Source organism: Athene cunicularia (assembly GCF_003259725.1).
Source record: "Athene cunicularia isolate RWA chromosome Z unlocalized genomic scaffold, athCun1 chrZ_part3, whole genome shotgun sequence".
In the NCBI taxonomy this organism is placed as follows: Eukaryota; Metazoa; Chordata; class Aves; order Strigiformes; family Strigidae; genus Athene; species Athene cunicularia.
Window position 1 is genome coordinate 9900176 of NW_020799144.1, and position 27948 is coordinate 9928123.

Consider the following 27948-nt stretch of genomic DNA (forward strand, 5'->3'; position numbering starts at 1 on the left):
TTTAGAAATTGTCTTACGTGGCCTGACTTACAGTCTGAGGAATGTGAACTGTAAATCTGAGCAAAATGGAGCTCAGTTTTAATTGCAAGTACTGTAACAATAAAAATTGATATAATCCAAAAGAAAAGAAGAAAAAAGAATACCAAACATAAACTAAGAAAAATATGATCGAAGCATTATGTCTACTCATTACTGATAAGTTGAAATAAGTGCCCTGGTAAGAAATTTAATGTTTTATTATGCAGAGAGATTGTTTTTGCAGAATATAGCCTAACAAAAGATCTGTTTAACAGAAAAGTTAGCCATCTTAGCATTATGGAAATCTATGCTTGTCCATGCTTTATGCTTTCATAAAATGCTGGTTGGCTGTTATACTTGACCATTATATTTCTGTATGTTGGATGTTTTAAAATTAATAATATAACAGACTTTATATATATAAAACGTAATAATTACTATGTACAGTTGGGCAAATTCTTCTTGTGCACTAGTGTAATCACATTCAAATCAATGTGATAGCACAGACTGTCCTAAAATATAGACTGTGTATTAAAATTAATTGTACACAAGTAACTTCAGTCTTAGGTGTAATGTTTTTTGCTATACACTGTAAACTAGTAAATAGGTCATTCTGACCTAGTGTTGGCACTTGGCATTGTTGCAGAAGGATGCAGATTTTTCATTCCAATATATCTAATCTGGAAGTGTCATCTGGGCAGCGTGAGGAACATTTGGAAATGGCAAGAACCTCATATAAATGCTAAATTGCTGTCTGTGCAGTGTCTCCAGTCCCTTTGGGGATCTGCTTCACACAGTTCGGAGGAATCTGCAGCTAGATAGCTCGGTTCTGCAGGGAAAAGTCCTTTTGTCACCCAGCTACATGTAACATGTTGGGGAAGATGCATAAGATTAAAAGTTTAAAAAGAAATCGCACAACAGGTATAGAAATGGATTGCAGGAAAAGCATAAAATGCTAATCTGCACGTTTCCTATCATACGTAAATTTATTTGTTTCTGAAGTTTTCTGAGTAAAGAAACTGTTTCTACATAATCAGGAGCCATCACCCCATTCCAGTTAATGCTGTTGCTCTGGTACTGCCGGATTTCCAAGCAAACAGCTATGGCTTACTCTAAATGCTCTATAACCATACAAGTTCTGTTCCTCAGGGCATATTATTATAGTGGTTGGTTTTCTCCTTGAATGTTGTCCATTTACATGCTGGAATTTCCACCTTCGTCACCCACTTTCAAAGTTGTTGTCTGCTTTCAAAGTTTTAGTTTTCCAAAGCTTTTGTTTATACATATCTTTATATGTACAGTGCTTACGCTGCAGGCACAAATGTAATTCATATAAAGCGCAGGATATATTTTATCAGCTTTTTTCCCCCTCATTTCGGAAGTAGTATTTTTGCCATTCCTTTTTTACTCTTCTAGCGAGTAATCTACTCTTCAGTGCTGTTTGGCCATTTTATTGGGCAGTTTTTGATTACACATCATTATCCAGCAAGGATTTTTTTCCCAACGCTTATAAAACCTGAGTTCAAGTATCCCTACTACATATGCCTTTCACTGCATATTCTGCTGACCTAAAAGTACAGTCTTATCCAAGCTATTTTTAAAACTGAGAGCTTGCTGGTTTTCACCAAGCTCTTTATTTATGAGATTTTGTGTGGCTGTATCATTGGCACAAAACTTTCCCAGTCCTTTAACTCCATCCAGAGGATAATTATTGCTGAGCCTTCTTAATGCAGAAGTTTCATGACATGTTCCAGAAGCAGTATTGTTTAAAACAACTGTATACCACAGATTAAACATAAACAACTTTGCATTAGATGGTATTTAGTGGTATTAGGTTGGTATGGAAACACTGGTATTAAGTGCTATTAATTAATAGCCTTTTGTTAAATGTTACCTTTCAGTGAAATCCCCTTTGATGTACATATTCTGTATCAATGCAGTACAGTTCAAATTGTTCAGAGTTGATCCTTTGTAGATTTTATATCTCTTGGTGTTTGTAAACTGAGAGTGATGGATCACCCACATACTCTATAATCTCTGCAGAGGCACTCCATATCTAAAGCAAACTAATCTGACTATAATCTGTGCTTTAAAAACATGTATCTTAAAGCCCCATACTGTAGTTCCCTATGGCCTCTTGATATTTTAAAAAAACATTTACACTTTATAAATACGTTAGCATAACATAGCATAACAATTAATACAGTAATTGATACATTATATAAAAGTTGTTTTATATTTAATCTTATAATATGTAATATACATTTAAAGAGTTACAAATGATGAATTATCATCCCAGTATTAACATTTATTCTCTTTTAAAGCAGCAGTTCTAGAATCTGTGTCAGTGGACCGGACCATTCCTGAAGGCACCTCAGCAGTGGATACCACAGAGCTTTCCCCATGTAGATCCCCCTCAACACCACGTCATCTCCGCTATCGTCAACCAGGAGGTAAGAACTTGATGTTTCTTGCTTCTGTCAGCCACTTTCAAAGAGTTTAAATACTGTAGCTGTAATCTTTGCAGGGTAGTAGAAAATAATAATGTTTGAATAATGTGTTTGGCTTGTATTTTGCTTATTTCTTGGGTATCTTGGGTATTAAAAAAACCCCAAACTGTTAGAATGTGAATTGCAACAGTTAATTTGTATAATAATAACAAGAAACTTGGAAGCATAGTGGGACTTTAGTATGGTGAAATGTTCTTAAATATCTTGAGCAGGATGTGCCCAAGTTCAAGACTAACATTGAATCAGTCCTATCCTCACAAGACTCTCAAGACCTTGACAGAGTTTTTTTCAGCTACCAAGGGCACATATTTTGGGCACCATACATAATCATGAAGTACACAGCACCCATTATTGTCAATGGGGAATGACTGTGTCTGCCTCTTTGTATAACACTGAACATTTACAGATGGTGTCACATTATTTGTTGCAAAATTTGAATAAACTGCTCAATTGAAGAGGAAAAGTGAGAGCTGGAGCTCCTCAAATAGCTCTCACATGTCTCTTTGAAATCATTAGCAGAGCTGTGAGCTACGTCCATGAACACTTACAATGCTGTCATCACAAGCAAGCCATGTTTCTAGGCAGTCTTTGCAACTGTTAATAAGTTGTTGAGAACTTAAGTTTTAAACCAATAGTAATCATACGTTATTGGGCACGGTTGTGGTGAGATGACAAGGTTTGGGGTTTGGAAACTGTGGGGAAGAGCGCTGTATTATCTAAGTACTAGTCAGAAGCAATGTTCACAGCACTCCCTATAGAGAAGATTTGATAAATTGTGCAAAACTGTACTCACCCTAGGCAGTGACCTGGGAAAATACGTGAGTCTAGTGATCAGAAGTTGGTTAATATGCTCATTTGCCTATACATTAATTTTGTTTAGGTTAATTTTCTACACCATTGTTTTTGTCTTTTTTTTTTTTTTTTTTCTGTTTGGTTACTGCTTGTTCCTCATAATATTATATAACCTTATATAAGGTTACATAATATTAATAACTATTATTAATATGACAATATTAATATACCATTAATACTATAACTATTATTGATAACTATTTAGTAATATTATATAAGGTTATATAGTATTAATAGCTATGTATTAATAACTATATAACATTATATTATTATAACCTTATAATAAAGCTTAATAAAACATAATCACAAATTTGATTATGATATTTTTATTTACTTTATATAAAGTCCTCTGGCAATGAAACATAAACTGTTCACAGTGTATAAACATTAGTATTAAAGTATTGCTTCACTTGAAAAATATGAAAAGTATGTAGAAATTGTTCACTTTTCTCTGTCCCGTTTACAGTACAAACTGCTGACAACAGCCACTGTTCGGTTTCGCCTGCATCTGCTTTTGCTATTGCTACAGCTGCAGCAGGGCACGGGAGTCCACCAGGTGAGAGAAAAGTGCAATAAAGAGAGATAACAGTAAGAGACCTAGGTCTCAAAAGGTAAATATTTCTTAAGAACATACTTACCAGAATCCTAAATAGCCTCCTATTTGTTACTTCAATCTGCTGGTGTTCTGAATCTGGAATCCTGTGCTTTTTGTGGACAGTGCAGTACAGCATTCACAGATACTTGGTGCCTTCTCTTCCAGTTATATACCAGTTGTGAAAATAACTCATTTAATTGACAATGAAATTAACCCATAAGAATGACTAAAACAGCTTAAGAAAGGCTGTTCAGGTACATCCACCCTGTTGCATTTCCTGCTGTGGCAGTCTGCTGATGAAGCTATTTATGTCATTAAAGAATAAAATAATCTTTTAGGCTGTTCATATACCACCCTGTCCTGGGGATTTGCCAGCAACCATCACCATGTCTACTTTAAAGCAGGAAAGGATGAGAAAGTATTCAGAAATATATTCTAGAACAAAACATGAAACCTATAAACCAATGATAGCTTTTCTTGCTGACTTAAATCAGAGTTATATTATCACTCCATATTTTCAGTTCATCATCTGTTAGCTGAATTCTTGTATTCTGTCCTTAATATTTCTAGTCCAGCCTATTACTGAAAGATTAATATTTTACATATATATAATCTGCTAAACATCTAGATTGTATATTTCTTAGTTTTGTATTCACGTGCAATTTAAGATTTTATTTTGAACATGAGATTTTTTTTATGTCCAGGGTTGGTATACATAAGAGCGGTTGTACTCAACTAAATTATTGCAGATGTGTACTGTGTGTTTCTTGGAAAGCATCTATGTTATCTACTGACTAGATGTATTTAGTGAAATTTAAAATACTTGGTTTAGATTCTGAATTTGCTTGCTGTCTTGCTGTGCACCCTTTGACATATACGTATTTTCCACTAACCAAATCCCGTCCTAGGTCGTGTTACAAATAAAAAAGCAACTTTTTTAAAGTCCACAAAATCATTGACACATGAAAACCCACAGTTCATTTTGAGTATGTATGCCAAAGCGTAGTCCAACTGTAAATTAACACCTGCCTCTTTTCCATCATAACTGTTGGAATGTCAAGAAATTGTTTTGACGACCTCACTATCAAAATCACTCATAAAATTCTATAAAAGTCAGTAATTCATCACCATTGATTTCAGTGGATTTAGTATCCCCTGTGTCTAAAGTTGTGGCTGTTTGCTTGATGAGTGGGTGGGCATCATGAGAAAATAATTTGTGGATAAACATTGATCAGTGCTTCTGTTACTTTAGATCTTTAGATCACAAGAGACTAATGTAAATTTTTAGGAACTTGGCTGTCACAAACATATTTATTTTTTTTAAAATGGTGAATATCCTCTGCCTTTGGAATCAGACACTGCCAAGGAATCAGTGACATATTTTGCTTTATGAATTAATTCCACTGTGTTTACAAATTGTTCAAAAAGTGCAGTAAGAGTGAAAAATACTGTTCTTTCCCACTAGGACCAATGACTACTTTTGTATTGTTCAAAGCACAGCTTTTCATTATTTGTAGTATTGAAGTATGAAAGAAAATAAAGTCTACAAGTATGCAGTCAACTGAAGGAATATCAAAGCATGTGGAAGTTGAAGAAGGAAAAAAACAACATCCCTAATATTCTTCAGTATTTTTTTGTGTTGCTAGATGGCTAGTTCTGCATAAAAGTTCATTCTCCCGGGTAATGTAAAAAAGCAATGAGATGGTTCTGCAGCAAATCTGACAAGAAAAACGTGTGGTGGGGAGTCTCAGAAGGTTGAGCCTGAGCAAGGCTGTTCACCTGCAATCAGTATGAAAATTCAAGGCTACAAACCACAGCTTAACCAACTGAATCACCTATTTTGTGACTATTCAGTTAATCATGGTAGAAATGGTATTAAAGTTGCAGAGTCACGCAGTTCAAATTTGGGTAGTTCAAATAATTTTATTACTTCCCCATGTATGTGTTACTATAATTACGTGGGTTTTTTTTAAATAATGTCTGGCTTTTTTCCAGTGAGCTCCTGTCTCATTCACTGCATAGGATGGACATGATCCCTTAGTGAATCAGGTCTGGGTAGTGAATGAGATCTCTGTCTGTCTTTTTTCAGTTGGTCCTTGGCCTCACTGCCACAGACATTGTGGTGTGCCATTTAATATACTCTCACATGGAACATAAATAAAATGACAGGTGAAATTCAGTGTTGATAAATACTAGGTGATGCACGTGAGGCAAAACAGTCTGAGCTCTGCACCTGGAAGGATGGGCTCTGTGCTGGACTTCTATCACTCAGGTCTAGGATCTGAGGATTGCAGTAGATAGTTCCTTAAATGATCTTAGTGCTCAGCAGGAAGTGAAAAGGTAAATGACATTATTAGGAGAGGAACAGAGAATGAATTTCATGACGTTCAAAACAAACACAAGTTTGTGGTCTTTGTGAAAGAAATAGGTCTGTGAGATTCTGTTGAGGGACACTGTGAGGGAAAAGAGACTTACTCAGGTTCAAAAAATGGACAGCTATGTGCAAGCTGAAGTCATGAGTAACTAGACCGGCAAACTAGAACAGGTTCAGAAGCTGAAATCAGTTGAAGGTAGTAGGAAAGTATTAGGAGGTAAGGGTCATCTGTGTGTTTTCTATGCTCACTGTTTCCTGAAGTCTTCTGGCCATTTTGTTTGGTTTTCCCAGGGTATGATCTCTTACCAATTCTCAACTTTCCATCTTTCAGTTCTGACTGTTAAGGGTTCCACTGAGGCAAGCAAGTTAACAGACTCACTGGAATGCTCTATAGTCACACACGCTACCAGAACCAGACATGAATACTTAATCATCTCCTGTGGAGGGTACTGGCCGTAACATTTTGTAACTGCTGTCACCATGTAATGATCAGTTTATATACTGATAAGTGTGCAAAGCGATGCACAGCTCTACCAGGGCATATGATGGCTTTGTGTATTTTTAGGGGAATGCTGCCCATGTTGGTCCTGTCTGCAGGCTGCAAGTGGCTTAATGGGAAGCCAGAGTTTTATGTTGCCAAGCTGTATTACTTGTCTTATTGTCTAGACCATCTGTCTAGCTAACTATTAATCTCTACATACTACATATTTCAAACATGTTTTTGTCTGTTCTCTTCCAGAAAATGTGTATATTACTTTTTTTATTTTAACAGCATGATAAAGGTAAATAGAAATATGAAGTGAAAGTACAGAAAGTAAAATAAGGTACCCAAGGTACACAGCTTTGGTGCCTGCATGAAAGGTAATTTGCACAGTAGAGGTAAATAGAGCTTGTTGTGTCTTTTACATGTCCTTTCTCTTTTGAGGGATGTGAAGGATGGCTGGGTGGCTCATGGCTTGTTGCAGTGCTCTGTCACTATTGCTAGGTTGCCGCACACTTTCATTCTTTTCCCAGTTTATAAAAAGAGGGTAATAATGCTAACACATACTAACATAGAAATGGTCAGGTCAAATCATCTTTATTCTCCAATCCTCTACAATTTTTTTTCATGGAAATAAAGCTCATTCTTCAGCAAGGGAAGAGAACAAAGTTATGCAAGCTTCCCTCTCCGGAGTTTTCATGGCTGGGTATAAACTAGTATAAACTCAGGTTGCTGATACAGGGACACGTATTCTTCACTTATTCTGAATTACCATCTCCCTTCTTAGGGCTCTGTCATTGCTCCTAGCACTTCTGTTCTGTACGTGCATCTCAGAGTGGTAGATAAACCCTGAGCACTCACAAGCATATGCCTGCTCAGAGGCATCAGTTACTTGAGCTCTTTCTTCTCACTGTTCATACACCTCTAGAAAACTGTTTCTTGATTTCTGCTTGAATCAGTGACAGCTTCCGAAAGCAATGCACAAGTTGTCTAACAGCTCTGCTCCAATATCTGTTTTATAATATGGAAAAGTTTCTACAAAAATTTTAATGCCAACAGTCTCATTCTAACAAATGTCCTGCTAACCTCTTATAGCTTTACAATGAGAATTAGGTAGTCCTTAAGTGGAACTCCAGGGAGCTGCAGTGAGCCCCATCTCTTCAGGAGTGATTTCCTTCTCTTCTCTGAGAGTCTGTCACACAGCCAGTGTAAAAAAAAGCAGTGAGACTGGTAATGTGGGAGAGGAACCTTCTGCCAAAATACTCACCAATCATTTGTACTTTTGCTGCAAAAATCCTACAGATGTTACAGGAATTAAGTAACAGCAGTATAATCTATACAGCACCCACACAAACCCTAGCACTAGGTAAAAACAATTTATATGGAAAAGTATTTCTTTCATCTGTGGCTAGTAGAACTTATAAATTTCTCTGGTTTGTCTTTGTACAATTTTCTCAAACATGTTACTGGTTTTTTTTCTCCTTAAATTTTTGTCGGCTGTGCACAGAATCTGAGCACTTTCAAGATCAGTAAGATATCATGCACTGATTTTTAAAGAAAAAACATCTTTTGGCATTCATTTACTGAAACTGTTTGCTCTGCATGCAGTTCCTCATACTTGTTAATACCTAGAAACTATGGAAGTGCTATGTGTGGCTAGAATAGGTTGAAGCTTTGCTCAAAATCTCTGAAAAGCTGGGAGGATGAAGCCAAATTAGCAAAATAATGCTGTGTTGCTTTTGTAAATAAGTAAGCAAAAAGTACTAACATAAGTTTAGCAAATGTACAAATTTCTTCTGTGGCAAGAATGCCTAACACAACTGGAAGAAAAATAGTTAACGTTAAATTGATCATTTTATTTTGAAACAGTTCTACTGAACATGAATTTCAAGGAGATTGTTTTGACAAAAACTTAGATTCAAGATCTAAACTGATCTTACATACTTTTTATAGTTTTTATACTTGTAGCAGATAGACTGAAAGCACTTTGAGAAGCTCAAATTTCTTCCTCAACTCAAACTAGAGACCAAAAATCCCTCAACATGCAAAATAAATGTTGGACAAGAAACAAATACTTAAACCCAAGCAAACGGGTTGTTCCCTAATAAACATAGCAGCTTTATTTCAACAGCTCTGTCATCCGATTTTGAGTTGGGTACATCAGTATTTCCAGCGTGCCGCATGCTTGAAAGCTGCCTTCCTCCTCCTACAGCATGCCGATCCACGCTGTAGAGAATGTACCATTTTTCACAAGAACAAGGTGACATATTATGGGAGAGGATGGGAGTGGGATGGAAGCTTGTGGTTGGCAGGAGGGCCTGGCTTCTTCAGTATAAGCATTTGTTTTTTAAAACACATGTGAAAGGGAGAGGAGAGAGTGAGAAAGAAGTAGGGAAAAAAGAGTCTTTGGGGGAGTATTTCTGACAAATATGATTTGCACGTAGGAAAATCTGCCCCATGCTAGCAAGGAGGAAAGATGGTTTTATTCTCTCTGATTTTAGTGATTTAAAGGAGCAATTAAAGTAACAGCTTGAAGCTTTGAAGCATCTAGACAAAAATGAATCTCTTATATACTACCCCTTTCAATTAGTTGCCTGCACATATCTCTGGTGCTAAATTACCTTTGACTTGGATTATTTACCTGAGTATTGTTCAGGTGATTTTCCTAAAGCTGCTGCATTTTGCAGCATGTACTCTATCAAAGAGCATTTCAAAAGATCTCTCAAACAGTCAGCCTGCTAATCCTTTCTATGCAGAGAAAGTACAACCAGCTGCTTCTTTTTTCACAAATCAACTCTGGTGGTTCAGAGAAGTAATCTTAATCTGAATTGCCGTTGGGTTTGGGCTAGCAAAACTCATCAGTCTGTTTACCAGACCATTTTCTGGTATCATCCGCTTTTCCATAACTCTTACAGTCTATCCATGGAAGTGATTGGACAGTCCTTTGCAGCTGTAGCAGATTCTCGACAGAGCAAGCGCAAAACCTGCTCCATTAATCTGCTAGCTGCAGCTGCTAAATGCAGCACTATCTTCCTTCAGAGCAATTCAGTATGCCCGGGCATTCAAAAGTACCTCCTGGTGCCACTTCCACATAATGCCACCGAGGAGTTTCCACTGTTGACAATGTGTCTAAGACATTCTGTGAGTTCAGGATTGATGATCCTGCAGTCACACCACTGTCTATGGAGGGATCAAGTTCCTTCCTTAAACTTTATATTTTAAAAAAGTTACATGCTACTTTCCACTGATTATCAGTTATGCATTAGTGCATTTGTTGTATGTATAAGTTATACATTAGTGATGGAAAAGATGTGTGGAGGGAAGTGTGTAATCCTTTTACGGTATAAATATCTGACTTATTTTGACTTGGCTATTTGTGTATTCTTGATCACTGCCTGGGGTAAAACATTGTAGGCCCTTTCTGTGCTTTGTTTGACCAGTTCTGATGTAAAGCTGCCAAAACTTGATTTCAGAGCAATTGAATGTGGTTGAGTATAAACAGTGTGGAAATACTTGTACAAAAGTGTCAACTTCAGGAGTCACTGTCATGAATATAGAAAGTTCTCATCTCCTCAGAAATGCTGTAGGAGTTTGTCTGCCATAACATACCCCATCTGTAACAGCAATAACAAATATAAATGGACTTTTGTAAACTACAGCTGTGGTTTCCAGAATGACACATCTCTTGAAACCTGCATGAGCACTGAACGTTGAGGCAGATGAGTCCTCTGAGCTCTCAGTCTGACACTTTATCCCTGCTTGATTACTGTCACAATATTAGATGGATAAAGTTAGCTAAAAGTAATAATTCAAGTTTCACACAGATCCAGACTACAATGGGTCATGTGTAGGCCTTTCCATTCTGATAAATTTGGCACAGATTGATAAAGGCTGACTGCTTATTTTAAACGGCCAATATTAGCATGAAAAAGTTTCACAAAAGTTTTCAGTAAGAGCTGCATAGCTTATTTTAGGTTGTGACTGGTGGTGCTATTCTGCAGTCATTCAAACTACTTGCCAGCTCCCAGTGTGACGATATTTTTGTTTTGTTTGTTCTGGCATAAGCACTAATTGGAGTAATGGAATGACACAGCTTGTGCCAAATGATAAAAGAGAGATCAGATCCTGTGTGCACGTTCATGTCCGTGTGTCTGTAGTTGTATGTGTGACTGTGCCAAGAGGAAGCACTGTAGCTGTACATACTGATGCCAGGTGCATTCAGCACTTAAACTGAATAATGTGACTTGGAGATGTACCGTGCAAAATAATGAAGGCATATACTCCCAGTAGGATCCCGCTGATCCCTGAAATGGAAAAGCATGTAGAAACATACATAATGCTTTAAACAGACACAGTATTTCCTTGGTTGTTACCATCTCGCACACAGATTGATGTGAGTATATAGTTCCACATTCAAGGATATCAGCTGTACTATTCAAGGAGTATTTCCCTAATTCTGAGAAGAGGAATAATAGTGTGGCATTGCACCATTATGTTTCCTGAGAGAAATTCTGGAGTAGACAGCTGAGTTAGTGTGGAATTTGATAAAGATTAGAATTGTGAGGTTCATATTGCCTTATTTTTTCCATTGTGAGAGGGCAGACAAAGAGATGTCCTTGTTATAATTAATGTTATGTGAAAGGGGAGCAGTGTCTGATGGTGATGTCAAGATGGATTCTACATTACGTGGATAGCTGGATAATGCACTTCCGTGTTGTGCTGTACTAAATGATTCAAATTACATCAGTGGTTACAAGCTAACATTTAGAAAAGTATATATTTCTTCTGTCTTTGTACACAGGTATCCATGTCTAAAGCAAAACCAGAAAATGAGTGTCTTTTTCTAGTTGATACCCAGTATGATGCCATAAACATTGCTATTAGTAATAGTTACAGTAATTTTGCACTGCAGTAATTCTCTATGTTATAACATCTCATTCTCTGTAGTGCAAAAGCTTTGTGGAACTCTTCGTTGTGAATCTAAACCTGAAAAAAAAAAAAAAAAAAGTGATAGTGAGATCCCAATCAATAATCAAGATGCAGAGAATTTAATCCTTTTGAATCTGCAGTTTATCCCAGTGGGACTACTCTTCACAGGAGTAAATTGGCACAGCTGGGTCACAAGTATCTTGGAGAGTGTTTCTAGACAGTTAGAAGCAGACCTTAATATTAACTGTACTTCTTCAGGTCATGGGTTCCCACATGGAACTTCAAGATTGCATTTGAGGGCATCTAGCCTCCTGTCAGGGATATGGGATCATCAAATCATGCCTGAAATTGTTGCAGGCATATGCTTATCAATCCTGCTTGCATTGTGACCCTCCCTGGTTCCCCCTTTCTGTCAGTGATCAGAGATACTTAATTCCAAAAAGAGTTGGTGTAGGATTTGTTATCCTCCCCTGATCCTCTACACGGGACAACCAAGTTTTTTTACTTGTCATTTTTGTTTGACTAATGGCTTTAGCCAGGAAGTGGGAAAGTGAGTTCTAGTTCCCTCTTGGGAACATGTTGTAATGAGATTTCCAGAACAATTTATGCAGATTCACAAGGTTTGAGAAGCACTGAGATATGAACACTGAACTTCCCTGCAGTTCCCCATTTCAATTAAAAAACTTCAGGTGGGAAGTACCATTGACTTACTCTACAGCTGACACTGTTCTCCATTTAAAAAGTTTGTGTGACAAATAACAGGTGGTGTATACCCAACCAGCTTTCCTTCCTGGTGGCTGAAGGGTTGTCAGGAGTTGCCCAGGTGTCATTGCTAAGGTAGAGGTGGCCAGTGCTGATGTTTCCATTGGCCCACTGGCTGCCTGGGGGACTTGGTGTGAGGTGCGGTGTGTGGGGTCAGTGGGGGTTGGTGATGATGCCACAGCAAAGAGGCAAAATTGCTTTCTGTTCCAGCCTGCATTTTTAATACAGGCTAAGTTCAACAGGCTGCTTTTATGAGATGAGTGTATGTTTTCTCTTGCCAGAGGATATTTTACTGGGAAATCAGTAGCAAAGTGAAAATAGAGATTAAAACTAATTTGTTTGGAATCTGCCTTCTAATTCAATAACCCTGAATGTTATTCCTTTCTTCTGAATATTCACCTACTCTGTAGTGCATTTGAGTAGACTTCTATTTTTGTTCCAGAATTAGGAGCCCTTTGAATTTAACAAAACCGTTGCTTAGCAATTTTGGATAACTGGAGAAACATTCATGTTTAGACTGATTTGAATCTCCCCTTGCAGTTTTCTTAGAGCAATAACTTTGAATTAAAAGAATGACTTAAAAACAAAGTTTTGTCTGAAGTGATCCCTGCTCTTGGAAGTTAAGAGCCAGGGGGAAAATGATTATTTTTTTTTTCACTTTAGTAGAAATTTAGGATTCCCTATTTTAATGTGTTCCTCTCTCTTGAATTTCTCATTCTAGTTTATTAGAGGAGCTGTCTACTCAGGGAAAAAAGTATTTGCACTGGACATTTCCTGAGTTATGACACTGTGAACCACATTTGCTGACCTGTTGCATTAAATCCTGAACAGCTGTAGGGAAAACTGTTTTCATAGACATGTGCAAACAAAAGTGGAAAAAATTCCTTCATCTAAGATGGGAGACTAGTACAGTCCCTATTCCTGCACCCCCAAATGGCCCACCACAATCCTACTGCGATTAGATGGGATGTGTTGAATATGTATTTTCTGGGGGTTTAGTTGAGCTTCTCTGGGAAACTCTTAGTTGGTATTTCTCTCAGCTCCTAAGATGAGGAGGAGAGAAGCTGGAATGAAGCTGTGACCGCTGCTTGCAGGAAACCAGCCCTAGTCTCAGTGCTGCAAGTAGGGAGTTTGACCAAAAGGTCTGGTTCGTAATGAGGGCAGGTTTGTTTATATTCTCTATTATCTTCCTCACATTTGGTGTACCCAGTGGTGTGCGTGGAGTGGGGAGAGAAGTGGAGAGGATTTGTGGTCTTTTCCTTTCTTATTTTTTCCTTAGCCTATGTGTTGCTTGCATAATTAATATTTGTTTATGCTACTATTGAGTTGCTTGATTTGTGTCTCAATCATAAGTGGTCTGGTAACTGCTTATGAGCTGGTTGTTTTGTTCAGAGATTTTTTGTTGACTGGTATGCATCATGCCAATTTTTGTTTTGCATGACAGTCAACTATCTGTTCACAGATGGTCTGAAAAATGATACATTTGGCTCTTTGCAATTATAGCCTCCTTTCCATTTAACCTTTACTCCTATTGTCATTAAAAAATCTAAATAACTTTACAAACTACTTCCTTTATCTTATAAAAAAAGGCCAGACCAACTACAGGAAAAAATTCCAAAAGATTTTTTTTTTTTCAGTTTTCTGTTTCTAACTGTACATTTTCATAGACTTTATTTTAACCTTTCCTTTATGGCAGAGCACACGGAGCATTTTAAAGATCTGAAAGCTTACTTTGAATAGTTCTTGAAAAGACAGTGAGCATTATGCAAAAAAGATCTGCTATACTTTTCGTGTTGCTGATAGAGCAGGTTGAGAGTATAGACAATGTGTAATTAAAGAAATCAAGAGCTAGAGATCACTTGAAATGCAGAAATACATCAGCAGGTAAAAATTGGTTATATGTTCCCTGAAGACTAAGAGACATAGCAGGAACGCAGGAAAACCCACTTGGCTGAAGTACAAATTCAAAGAATTATCAACTTGCAGTGTGCCATTCTTGTCATTATTCATGGAAGATAATTCAAACATTGCTGAAGTGAAAAAAAAAGTGTCAAAGATGTACGAAACCAGTCACAAATGTAATCGTTAAGGTAGGCTCTTCAAAAAGGCTTTTCTTCTTTGTCAATTGTTCCCTATAGTTCTTTTATATAAATAAGTGATAGGAGAAAATTCTGCTGTCATATTGCACACTTGACATGATATTCTGCAATCTGTAAACACAGTTGGCAACAACAGCCTTTGAATTTCAGGCTCTATTCTTTTCTAGAGATATATATGTAAATAAAGGCACAAGATTTGGATGATTTTGCCTAAGACTTCAGTAGAAAAATTGGACTAGGAGTTACACATGCATGCACACACATATACTTCTGTGTGCAAACAAATAGATTTTGAAGATACATGCATGTACACCAAAATTTTGCACTAGGTTTTAGTGATGGCATTATCTCCTTGTTTGCTCTATTTGCTGTTGCTGGAAGAGGAAAAGAATAGGATGTTGTCCAGTGGTAATGGAGTTACTGCTACTTACAGTTGTGGAAAAGTCATCCTACAAAATACAGTAGTCTAAAGCTCCAGATGCTCATTCTCTGTGTTGTTAAAATATATGTAAGTGCTAAAGCACGCACGTTGTTTTTTTCTCTCTTTACAAGAGAAGTGAACAATGTTATTTTCTCTGAACCTGTGCATTTATTCCAATGTGCCAAAAATGCAGTCTTGTATTGCTGATTAATTTTAGTTAGAAAAAAAATATGCAGACTCTTTGGTGGTTTTTACTTCTGAGTTAGGGATTTTTCATAACAAGTTGTGTAACTTGTAATTGCAAGCATGTTTTCAGTGTTTAGCAGTTTTTAAAGATTTTCTTCCAAGTGTGAGACTCTGATATAGTCTCCTGAGAGACTATCTCCATTAAAAAACCAGAAATCCCAAGAGTGTGTGACAGTTATATCTATAGCAGTAACCCTGTTTTTAAGGATTTTTAAAGGACAAATTTTCAAATTTGAACAGTTCTTTCAGTTTAAAGGAATATTTTCATTCTTTATGGTACTCATGTTTTAACCATATAATCTCATAGTATTATAATTCTCAGAGCAACCATACTATTATTAGGAGTTAGAATAGTATCTTAATCTTAAGCATGTTCTTTAGCCACTTACCTTTTTTTCCCATCCATTAAACCAAAATTACTTGATATATTTTTGGACTTCTGGATTTAGTTCAAGTTTACAGCATAATTATGACATAAGTGCTTTATGTCAATGTTGTGTTCTTTGTCTGATTAGGAAAAAAACCCCTTTCTAAAGCAAGAGTAATTTAAATATAGTTTACCAACCTTTCCCTTAAATATTTTGCTGAAATTAAACAGTCACTATAGCTTTATTCGTGTTACACTATTGTACATCAGCTGGTGCATGTGAATCCATGGGATTTACCTTACTAAGACTATAATCCCTTGACTTGATTTGATAGTTAGATTGTATTTGTGGTGGAGGCTTTAGGCAGAAGAACCAAATACATACTTGGAATTATTTCTGACGTGGGTGGTTACAATAGGGATTTTCAGTGGCATATTTCTTAGTACAAAATGATTTCATATGTCCTGAGGAGCAGTGAAAGTGAAATTATAAAAGCCTGAAATACATGGGACACTTGATTTCTTCTGCTTTTTAATAGTTGTTTCTTCCAATACTGTATGAATTAACGAAATTTTGTGAAACAAACTCAAACCCTGGCATAGTGAACTAGTGAAATATGCCTGTCTCTTAAACTGAAGTAGCCCAAAGATCATGGCTAGACTTGATAGCTCCTACTTTCAAGCCTCAGACTGCTCATATGACCTGCTCCATTATAAATCTGAATGTGCACATTTGACAATTGCTAAAAAAAAAAAAAAAAAGAGGAGGAACTGTATTAGTGATGATGCTATTCTTTATGCAGTGAGTAAGAGTTCACCATCTTTATGCTTCTTTTCATCTCTGTTGACATGGTCTTCTTTTCCAGCTCTGCCATTCTTCAGCTGGCTAGTTTATGGCAACCTGATATCATAATTAAAGAAATGAAAAGAGCAGAATCCGTGGCAGTTTAGATTTCTTATCAGTATTAAGCTACTCACTCTCTGACGCATTTCTGAAAATGTGTGAAACTCCATTACTTGCCTGAGAGTGCATGACCCGTAAAGATGGATACCTTTAAACAGTCACCCAAGCTTTTTTAGGTATGTCAAGGCAAACTTATAATCAGGTTTTTTGTGCTGCATATATATTAGGAAGACTTATTATGTGCTGCATATATTGGAGAGGCTTTTTTCAGTTTTAATCTGTGGATGAAAACTGCACTGCTCCAAGCCTGAGCAGTTAGTATTTATTCTTGATCCAGGTCAGACAGTAACACTGATGTTTGCCAAGCCTAAGCTTTCAGGATTTTGAGCCAGGCTGAATCATGAAACTAGCCTACAACTCATAAGCATGTTTATCAGAAGAAAAAGACCCATAAGACAGAGAACTACATTTGATACTTTTTTTGATTATTTGTCATCTGTCTTGTGAACCATCAATGTTTCCCTTTCACCTCCCTGGGACTCTGTTGGGTTTGCTGTGTCCTCCTCAAAGGTTACAGTGCAATTTTCTCCTATGTTAGGTGCTAATGCAGCTTCAGTGCATGATTCCAGAATGTTTCAGTGAAGCCAACATGAAGGAACTTCTTCTGAAATGAAGTTTTTTGCATAGAAAGATCCCAGAAAATTGTTGAAGTCAGTCTTCATAACTTCAAACAACTTAGCCCTAAATCTTCTGAGCAGAAGTTATTTTTTGTATAGATAAAGCCTTAAAAATAGATATATTATCAAAACTTTTGACAAATTAATTACTGTGGTCAGGAATCGTGTGTTGCTGTATTAATGCAGAAAAGCAAAATACAGAGAATACAGTTACTGTAACTAGACTGTGAGTTTTTGACAGCTTAAGTGAAATAGAAAAGTGAATGTGCATCATGTAATTTCTTTAACATACACAGTGCAGAATTTAACATAATACAAATGTTCCTTTTGAGTGAGGTGGATTTAAAAGAAGAAATAATGTAAATTGCTGATAGAGTCAGGTTTGTTCAGTAGAACAAGAAAAAGTGGGACAGGATTTTGCTATAGGGACTTCTTATTAGCTTTTTAGGAGAGGGTCTGTTCTGTGTCTCACACAGACATGTGATAAGATCTTTGGATCTGGTCCTGAACAGCAATTCCAAAGGTGGAAATACTGACACATCCTACCTGCAGACATCGATTGCCTATGGTTTTTTTGCTTTATGAACAGGGTAGATAATGACATCTACAACTGGAAAATGCTTTAGGCTTTCACATAAGAAGAGCTGTATATGTACAGGATATTGTCATAATTTAATCTAGCTTTGTCTGCAGGTGTTGAGATTTTTATTTTTTAAATACCTTTATCCCCTTTTTTAAAAAAATCTTTGGTGCTAGTGGAAGCTATAAAAATATTAGTTTTTATTATAGTGCACATAAGGAAAACATCTGAAGGTGAAACTGGATTGTGCATTACATAATTGGAAGACAAGTACATGAACAGAGTGATTATATTGGAAGAATTAATTCACTGAAATTAGCAAAGCTGGCAGGTTAACATTGTGTTTGACAGCCTGTGATAAAAGTTCTGCATCACCGATACATGAATAAACTGTTTGTGGAAGCAGTATATATTAATCTCAACAGATACTGGGGAAAACATAACTGAAAAGTAGCACTCATTGAAGCAGTTGTCCATAAGGTGATTAATGATTAGAAACACTGCTGAAATTTCTAATGTATAGCTTCCTTCAGGAGAGAAACATATTCACCATGTTTCAGGTTATTTCACCATGGAGTCTGGATGTGGACAGTTCCATCCAGAATCCTAATTAAAATGTTGCGAAGATTGGCAACCTGCTAGATGAGTTCACCTATTTCCTCTCTTGGAGTCACAGTGAAGATGAACACAGGAAAAATCATACCTACTTTGCCACTGATGTAAGTGTAATGTGTGTGGCTAGCTCTCCAACTGCTGAATGCCAAGGACAACACTATGGGAAGGACCGCTTCAAAATTGCCCCCTTTAAAGACACTTTCTGCAAGCATTTTCTTCTGGATACCAATCTAGATAAAATTTTATCTGAAGCTTGGGGAAGAGTGGCTGAAAAGCTGCCTGGCAGAAAAGGACCTGGGAGTGCTGTCTGACAGCCGACTGAATGTGAGCCAGCAGTGTGCTCAGGTGGCCAAGAAGGCCAGCAGCATCCTGGCGTGTATCAGAAAGAGTGTGACCAGCAGGACTAAGGAAGTGATTGTCCCCCTGCGCTTGGCACTGTTGAGGCTGCACCTTGAATACTGTGTTCAGTTTTGGGCCACTTGCTAGAAGAAAGACGCTGAGGTGCTGGAGCATTTACAGAGAAGAGCAACAAAGCTGGTGAAGGTTGTAGAGCACAAGTCTTACAAGGAGCGGCTGAGGGAACTGGGGTTGAAAAGGAGACTGAGGGGAGACCTTATCACTCTCTACAAGTACCTGAAAGGAAGTCGTAGCAGGGTTGGTGTTGGTCTCTTTTTTCGCAGGTAACAAGTGATAGGATGGGAGGAAATAGCCTCAAATTGCCTCAGGGGGGGATTAGATTAGATATTAGGAAGAATTTATTTACTGAAAGGGTTATTAAGCATTGGAACAGGCTACCCATGTGGTTGAGTCACCATCCCTGGCGATATTCAAATGAAGTGTTGATGTGGTACTTAGGGACATGGTTTAGTGGAGAACTTGGCAGTGTTAGGTTTATGGTTGGACTCAATGATTTTAAAGGTCTTATACAATCTAAATGATTCTGTGATTCTATTTTGTTAACCTTTCAACCCACCCAGATTTGTAGCCTGCATGGCTAAGAGTGTCCCTGAGAGCAAATCATGAACAGAAATTATATTATGCTAGGGACTGTATAATCAGAGTTTAAAACTGTTCCTAGCCCCAAATTAGGTAGGAAAAGTGTATGGGGAATAATAGAGCAGATGCAGGAATTCTAAGAGGTTAACAGGAAACTGTTTGGTAGGATGCTCTCTGAGATATGCCATGGAAGTGTGATGAAACCCTTGTTCCTTGAAGATCAACAACTAACCTGAAGCCTCAGTTTGCAGTTCTAGTTTGTGGGTCAGCACCCTTTCTTTTAGCTGTCTACCAGCATTAAACGACAACAAAATTTCAGTATGTGTACTTTTCAGGTCCGATTTCACACTTAATATGGACAGCAAGGTTCTGGCTGTCTTCTGTTTTTTTGCAGTAGACAAGATAGCTTGGAGTCTCTGCTAAACTCGCACCACTGTCACCTGTTGCAAAAGCAGACAGGACTGGAGGGTTGGGTGACATCTTGCAGCATAGACAGCAGCAGACAAATGGATTATCCCTAAGTGGTGACATGAACATGCAGAACCAGATAAGGTTGTATACTGGGCTCTTTGAAATAGGCATAAACAAGTAGGCTATGCATATGGAATAGTTGCAGTTGTCATGGTGGCTCAGGGTTTTGTTTGGAGTTATATTAGGAGAGGATTAAGTGAGCAGAAAGAGAGAGAGGAGGAAGTAAGGAGCAGCAGTAGAGATGATATATTAGAAGGAATTTGCACTGTCAAAAGTTCAGGAAACACCAATGACACCATCAAAGTTCAGTGATGCCTGCTTGGATATCTTCTGTAGTGGCTTCATCACATCTTAGTCTGCAGTCATATCCCCTTTGCAGTTTCTGTCCCAAAGTCCATGTGGCTTTGAAAGTTGCAAGGAGCATAACAAGTACTGGCCAATAACTTTTTTTTTGCATGTTTCTGTTAGATTAATGCAACTGTGATAGTAATTTTTTTGTTGTGCTTTTTTTGTTGTTGTTGTTAATGTTTTGTTTAGACCTTTTCTGTCAGAAGACCAAGAAAGAAGTAACAATGCATGCTGATCTTTCTTGTTTGCAGCTGATTTTTTTTGTATTTTTTCTGAGTTGTGTAAGATCCTGAAATTAATACCACTCTTCTGTGGAATGTCAATGTTCTTGAGCCTTTTATCTTACATGTTCTCACCTTTTGGTTAATGAAAATATCTACTCAGTGACTGTAAAAACTACTGAGATTTCTTTTGTTTTCACCTTCAGTATTCACTAACTTTTCTTTAGGTTAATAATATGACATAGTATCAGAAGTGATACAATCCAGCCCATTAAATGGTTGGGTTTTTAGCTGTTGCTGTACTGACTGGAAGGGAGCTGACACAATAGTTTTGAATAGATTTGCTGGTATCTATCTATGTATAAATTTACACTTATATAGTCTTCTGATACATAGGTGAAGAGATAAAAAAATGGTGCTATTGTCTATAATTTTAATGAAGAGCTCATGTATATAAATCCACTTCTTCATCTAGTGAATAGGAGAGGTTATTAAATAACTTATAATTTTGAGACTAATTTAACAAATCTGTGCCTGATGGGTATTTTAATAATGTGGATGGTAACTATCTCTTCCACCTGCTGACAGTCCTGACTCCTGTTTCAGTTACAAGTCAGTTAAGGATTGAGAGCTGGCAGTGTGCTAAACATCACCATTCAACAGGTTCACACTTTGCAACATATTCTGGTAATAGATCTAGATAAGATCATTGTGGTGGGTTGACCCTCAGTGGATGCCAGGTGCCCTCCAAAGCTGCTCCCTTCCTCAGATGGACAGGGGAGAGAAAATATAATGAAAGGCTCATGGGTTGAGATAAGGACAGGGCAAGATCACTCACCAATTACTGTCACTGGAAAAACAGACTCAGTTTGGGGAAATTAGCTTAATTTATTCCCAATCAAATCAGAGGAGGGTAATGAGAAATATAACCAAATATTACAACACCTTCCCCCTACCTGTCCCTTCTTCCCAGTCTCAACTTCACTCCCAATTTTCTGTCCCTCCTCCCCACCAGTGGTACGAGGGGCAGGGGATGGGGGCTGTGGTCAGTTCATCACCTGTTGTCTCTGCTGCTCCTTCCTCCTCAAGGGGAGGACTCCTCACATTCTACCCCTGCTCCAGCGTGGGGTTGCTGCCACAGGAGACAGTCCTCTGTGAACTTCTCCAGCGTGGGTCCATCCCACAGGCTGCAGCTCTTCACGGCCTGCTCCAGCGTGGGCTTCCCGCGGGGTCACACAGTGCTTCAGGCATCCCCCTGCTCCGGGGTGGGCTCCTCCCCGGGCTGCAGGTGGAGATCTGCTCCACTGTGGACCACTGTGGGCTGCACCACGGGCTGCGGGGGAACCTCTGCTCTGGCACCTGGAGCATCTCCTCATCCTCCTTGTTCACTGACCTGGCTGTCTGCAGAGTTTCTCTCGCATGTTCTCACTCCTCTCTACCAGCTGCAACTACTTCTGTAAGGCAAGTTTTTCCCCTTATTAACTACGTTATCCCGAAGGTGCTACCACTGTCACCGATAGGCTCAGCCTTGGCCAGAAGTGGGTCCATGTTGGAGCTGGTTGGTATTGGCTCTGTTGGATGTAGGGGAAACTTCTAGCAGCTTCTCACAGAAGCCACCCCATAGCTCTCCACTACCAAAACCTTGACACACAAACCCAATACAGGTTCTATGAAATATTATCGTATGGAGACATGCAGTTCCTTCTGAACTGTAAGAAGTGAGTGTATCATTGGTTCTGTCTGAGATGGAGTTACCTTTCTCCGTAGCATCTCTCCTAGTGCTGTGCTTTGCATGGGTAGCTGGAAGGGTGCTGATGACACGCCAGCGTGTTGGCTGCTGCTGAGCAGTGCTCGCACAGCACCAGGGCTGCCTCTCCAACATTGCCCCCTCAGCAGTAGCCTGGGGGTGGGCAAGATCCTGGGAGGGGACATAGCAGGACAGCTGGCCCAGACTGGCCAAAGGGATATTCCATACCATATGACCTCTGCGCAGCAATAAAAGCTAAGAGAAAGGAGGAGCAGGGGGGTGTTTGTTATTATGACATTTGTTATTCAGAGCACCTGCTATGCATACTGAAGCTCTGCTTCTTGGAGAGTGGCTGAACATCACCTGCTTATGGGAAGTAGAGAATAAAATCCTTTGTTTGCTTCTTCACACAATCTTTGCTTTTACTTTATTAAAACTGCCATGAGGTTTTTCACATCTTATTTTCTCCCCGCACTGTCCTGCTGAGGATGGGAGTGATAGAGTGGCTTTGGTGGGCACCTGGCATCCAGCCAAGGTCAGCCCACCACAGTCATATGCTTCACTTCTGCATGTCTCTCCACACTGTCCAGTGATGACTTGCACATCTCACTCTTCATGAGGGGCGGTTCTTCATCTCTGTTAGGTTAATGGTTGGACTGGATGGTCTTCAAGAACACTGTCACCACTTTTTGAAGTAGGAGTATAATCAATCTCTTTGTCCTGAACTGCAGGGTGTTCTTTCCATGTCTGTGTAACAGAAGGAGAGGCTTAAGCTTCTTTTTCTGAATGCCACAAGTCCCAGTGACTTTGTCCTGCTACAGCCTCTGTTGCCTCAGGAAGATCCAAGGTCTCCATGTGTTATTCTCCAGCATAACTGGCTCTGGTTTAAGGTCTACCTCTGCTGAGCTGCTGCCATAGGTACTGAATCCACAGCCTACCTGAGGTCTACTGTTACTCAGAACAAGTCATGAGGGAAAACCCTGAAGTAAAGCCAGACATCCAAATGTAAGGATGCTAAGCCAGTAAACAGAGAATAGTGGGTATTCCACTCCATTGCATTCCCACAAGAAAATGTCATAAACACTATTTTCTCCAAAATCAATCTGCAGATTTAAGTCTTGTCCAGTGAGTGTTGCTTGAGGACTTTTGGATTATTTTTGTTTCTATAAAGAACAATAAATTATAAATGTCTTGTAAATTATAAATGTTTTGTGAAGAAAGAAGGAAACATACTGACTTTCTGAGTTGTTTTGTGTTTAAAAACAAGGTCAGAATGGAGTTAATAAATGACCAGCTTCATTTTGTAAAAAATGTATTTCACTGATTGAGTATTTATTTGAAGTCTTGTAACAGGAAGATGTACAATGAATCACCGACTTGGAATTAAATTCACATGTGCATCTACATTCAGCTGAGTTCTTTACTTACAAAACTGGGGCTCTCCATTTATAGGTTCAGGGCGTCAGGATTAAGTACTGAGAAAGTAGATATGAGTGAACATGTTCCTTATTCTCCATGACAAGCTAATTACTGCTTAAAAATTGATGTAATTCTGAGGACCATAGAAGTTTGCTGAAGTGATCTCTGGGGATTTTCCTTTTTCCTGTCTTGCTCTTTTTATTATTTTTTTTTCACCTAACTGAAAACTGTCTCTGTAGGCTTCTTTCTGTTTTCATTCCAGCTTACTGAAACTTCTTTTCCTTAATGTTCCTTTGATAAAGACTCTTCTGCTTTAATAGATAATTTTCATTCTGACTTTCATTGCTGCAATTAAGTGGCTAATTGAACAGTTTATAATGTGTATGCCTAATTGCTACTGCAAGAGGTTATCTGTGAAAGGCATAGAAAATTAACACACAAAATGTTGCCTATGTTACTTTTACTGACTAAAGGCTCAAAGATTTTGTCTACATTGCTGTTTATGGCCAGTGAAACTCCTGAAGATGTTTTAATATGAAATTTCCTTTGATACTGAATCTTAGATGTCAATTATGGTGTAATATGCCATAGTTTAAAAACTGCCTTGAAATATAAATGTAAAAAAGTGTTGGGGTCCAACCTACAGTAAAAGATGAAGACTGCAGTTAAACTTTTCATTTCCGGCTTATCTTTCAAAAAATGTAGAGCAGCAATTTGGATTTTTTGGACTGTCTTAAAAGTAGAGCAAAGCTAATACTAGCCTCTAAGAATACCTATGAGCTTTTCATAAAATAAATAGCAGTTTCATCTGGTTTTGCTATTTACAATAATGCACAGGCTTTAGAACAGCTTTTATGCCAATAAGTAGTAACGTACTGGTTGTGTGGAAGGGTGTTTCCGGTTGTTCCCTTTATTAGTTACCTTTTGGGGTGTTATTGTTTTGTTTTTAATTTAGGTTTTTAATGTAATAATTCTATTATTATTAAAATAATGTAATCATTATTTTGTTGTACAGATTGTATTTATGATAGAGCTACAACAGAATGAGAAAAGAAAGAGTCAATAATGTGAATGTAGGAAGAAACTTTGTTTGATTTTAAAACTATTTCTTTAGAAGTAAATATTTTTGACAAAAAAAAAAAAGTCTTTACAAAGATGTATGGGGAAATGCTGCAGTTAGCAAATCTTTGTTTTCAGGCAGCTAGGGTTGTAAATGTGTTTTCTGTATACCTTCCCACTTTCTTGTCACCACAGTGGTAAAAAAACAAATGGCTTATCTGAACAGTCTCTGTTTACTAGTAGAACCTGTACAATACTGCTCTTATGAAGGGATATTTCTTGTGTTGACCTTCACCTCCTCTGTGTTTAAACTACTATCCTCCCCTATTTCTTTACCACTTCTGAAGTTTACATTTTTCCTCTTTCTAAATCATATTCACTTTCCTTCTTTAATCTGTTTGATTACAGACCCTGTACATTTTTGGTATGGTTCTGCGTTTTACTGTTACTTCCTTCCATAATGAAGGGAGTCCTTAATGTTAATGACACAGGCAAATATTCTTAATCTTTCTAAAACTGAACGCTGATCCAAGGAGATGTCTATATTGGTTATGATGGGCAAGACTATATTTTACTGATCTTGTAGAATTCCAGCAGTCTAAATGGTCATATTTGAAAGTCTGTATAGGTGTCTTTCCTTTTATTACGTATAAATGTTCTATACACTTTCAGTTTACAAAAGTTATTCATACCATATTTGAATCTTTGCTACCTCCATTAACTTTAACGTGTGTTTTTTCTGCACAGGATTTAACAATTCTGAGCGTATGTGCGACAAAGAGTTCATAATACGCAGAGCAGCCACGAATCGTGTCCTTAATGTCTTGCGCCACTGGGTCTCCAAGCACTCTCAGGTACTTTCCTTTCTTCTCTCCATTTGTAGCACGTCTGTGTTCTCCCAACAAAATATTTTTGGGCAGTGCTGCTGTATAGTATTGCAGAGGTCAAACGGCCTAGAAAGTCAACGCTGTAAAGGTAATATGGAAAATTTGCTTGTAAAAACACACTGTTAAGTGAAGAATCCTTCACCCAGCCTTGCGAAGCTCTCCTGAAAATATCCAGTTACAACATTATTCCTGGTAACATTGTGTGCGAGTGCTTTACTGTTGTAATACGTGTTGAAAGACACTCTGAGCAGGTTGGTTTAATTTTCCAGATTGGCAGCATTCAGTTATTTTGAGTGTGTTAAAATACTTGTGTTTGCATACAGATACTGATCGATTTGTTGTGAATCTCATATGGAGTCACCAGTCCTTCATGTTGGTCTCTCTACAGTTGTGACAGGACTGTGGGTCTGATACATAGTCAATAAAACTGTGTTGGCAGAGGAGGGAAAAAAAGAAAGAAATCTGAGTACCTAGTAGAATTTCATATAGAAATGTCCTTTAGGCTGCCAGGTGAGACAAATGTTTGGCAGATTTTAGCATGCATGTAGAAGACTACCAGAAAACTTACTGAAAGAAACAAAAGAGGAAAGGAGAGAGAGAGATGGAGAGAAAGAAGGAAGGAAGGAAGGAGGGAAGGAAAGAAGGAAGAAGGAAGGGAAAGAGAAAGAGAAAGAGAAAGAACACTTTGGAAGCAAATGAAGGGGTTTTGTATGCCTTGCATAGATGATACCTCACAGCAATTATAGACTACTTTGTCACTACATCAAGAACACTTGACCTAAAAAGGGTTTATTGAACAGCTAACTGCACCAATGTCAAGCTGTCCTATGTCAAACTCAATTCCCTTTTTAGCATCTAATGAGTTTAATTTGTGTAGAGGTTAAGTTTGCTAGAGAATGAAGTCAGTAAGAAATGCATAAGTGGGAAAATTGATTGTGTTTGAATAGCTGAACAGCACAGAATATATTAATAAAACCTCTCTTGGTATCATGGGAATGATTAAACATTTAGAGTTATTGGACACAACCTACGTACACCAAGTTTTCTTTGACTACCTGTTAAATGAAAATCACTGCATGGCAAAATCTTGGGCTGTAATGGAAATGGCAGAAGTCTGTTATTACTGTTCTGTGTTATTGTAGTGTACTGTACATGCTTGTTGTGTCCCTGCTACGGTTCATATTAAGTAACTGCTATGACTTGAGTTGACCCTCTACACTAATTAAAAGATGGTTAATTAACGTGACTGTGAAAATGTTAGGAGTCGTCAGACTTTTGTTTACATTAAGCAACCATCTACAACTAGTTAGACAAGTTTTAAGTTTCAGAGCTGACATGATTGAGTTGTGATGATTCTCTATCATAAACACTCTATCATAAAGTAACTGTGAAGAGGGCAAGCATACTCTGTCATGGTAGCAATTTAGCAAAAATATACTTTCCTCAGTAATACAAGCATTCTCTGCTTCCATTTCAAAAGTACCCGAAAGATATGCAAAAATATAATATTGTCCTGAAGGAAGACTTTGGCCTCTTCAGGGATCTGCTTGGTGGAGTAACATGAAATAAAACCCTGGAGGGAAGAAAGGCTCAAGAGAGGTGATTCAAGGACCCCAACCTCCAAGCTCAGGAACAATGCATCCCAACACAGAGGTAGTCAGCCAAAAACACCAGAAGGCCTACATGGACAGACAAGGAGCTTCTGGACCAGCTCATACATAAAAAGGAAGCCTACAGAGGGTGGAAGCAAGGCCAGGTAGCCTGGGAGGAATACAGAGAAACTGTCTGGGTAGCCAGTGAACAGGTTAGGAAAGCGAAAGCCCTGATAGAATTTAATCTGTCCAGGAATGGCAAGGGCAACAAGAAATGCTTCTATAGGTGTGTTAGTGGCAAAAGGAAGACTAGGGAAAATGTGGGCCCTCTCCAGAAGGAAATAGGAGATCTGATTACCTGGAATATGGAGAAGGCTGATGTACTCAACAACTTTTTTGCCTCAGTTTTCACTGGCAAGGGCACCAGCCACATCACACAAGTTGAAGAAGGCAAAGGCAGGGACTGGGCGAAAGAAGAACCACCTATTGTAGGAGAAGATCAGATTCAAGACCATCTGAGGAACCTGGATGCACAGAAGTGCATGGGACCTGCTGAGATGCATTGCAGGTCCTGAGGGAACTGGAGGATGAAGTGACTAAGCCACTGTCCATCATATTTGAGAAGTTGTGTCAGTCCAGTGAAGTTCCCACTGACTGGAAAAGGGGGAGCATAACCCCCATCTTTAAAAATGGAAAAAAGGAAGACCCAGGGAACTGTAGGCCAGTTAGTTTCACCTCTGTACCTGGTGAGATCATGGAGCATATCTTCTTGGATACT

At 38.2% G+C, this 27948-nt stretch overlaps 1 protein-coding gene across 1 annotated transcript in view; it reads left to right on the forward strand.

Annotated features, from left to right (window-relative positions):
- RASGRF2 (Ras protein specific guanine nucleotide releasing factor 2) overlaps positions 1-27948 on the forward strand; it is a 91104-nt gene that overhangs the window by 32037 nt on the left and 31119 nt on the right. Inside the window, exons 16-18 of the mRNA XM_026866501.1 lie at positions 2343-2471; positions 3847-3936; positions 25439-25545. Coding sequence (XP_026722302.1) covers positions 2343-2471; positions 3847-3936; positions 25439-25545 — 326 coding nt within the window. The remainder of the gene's footprint in view (positions 1-2342; positions 2472-3846; positions 3937-25438; positions 25546-27948) is intronic.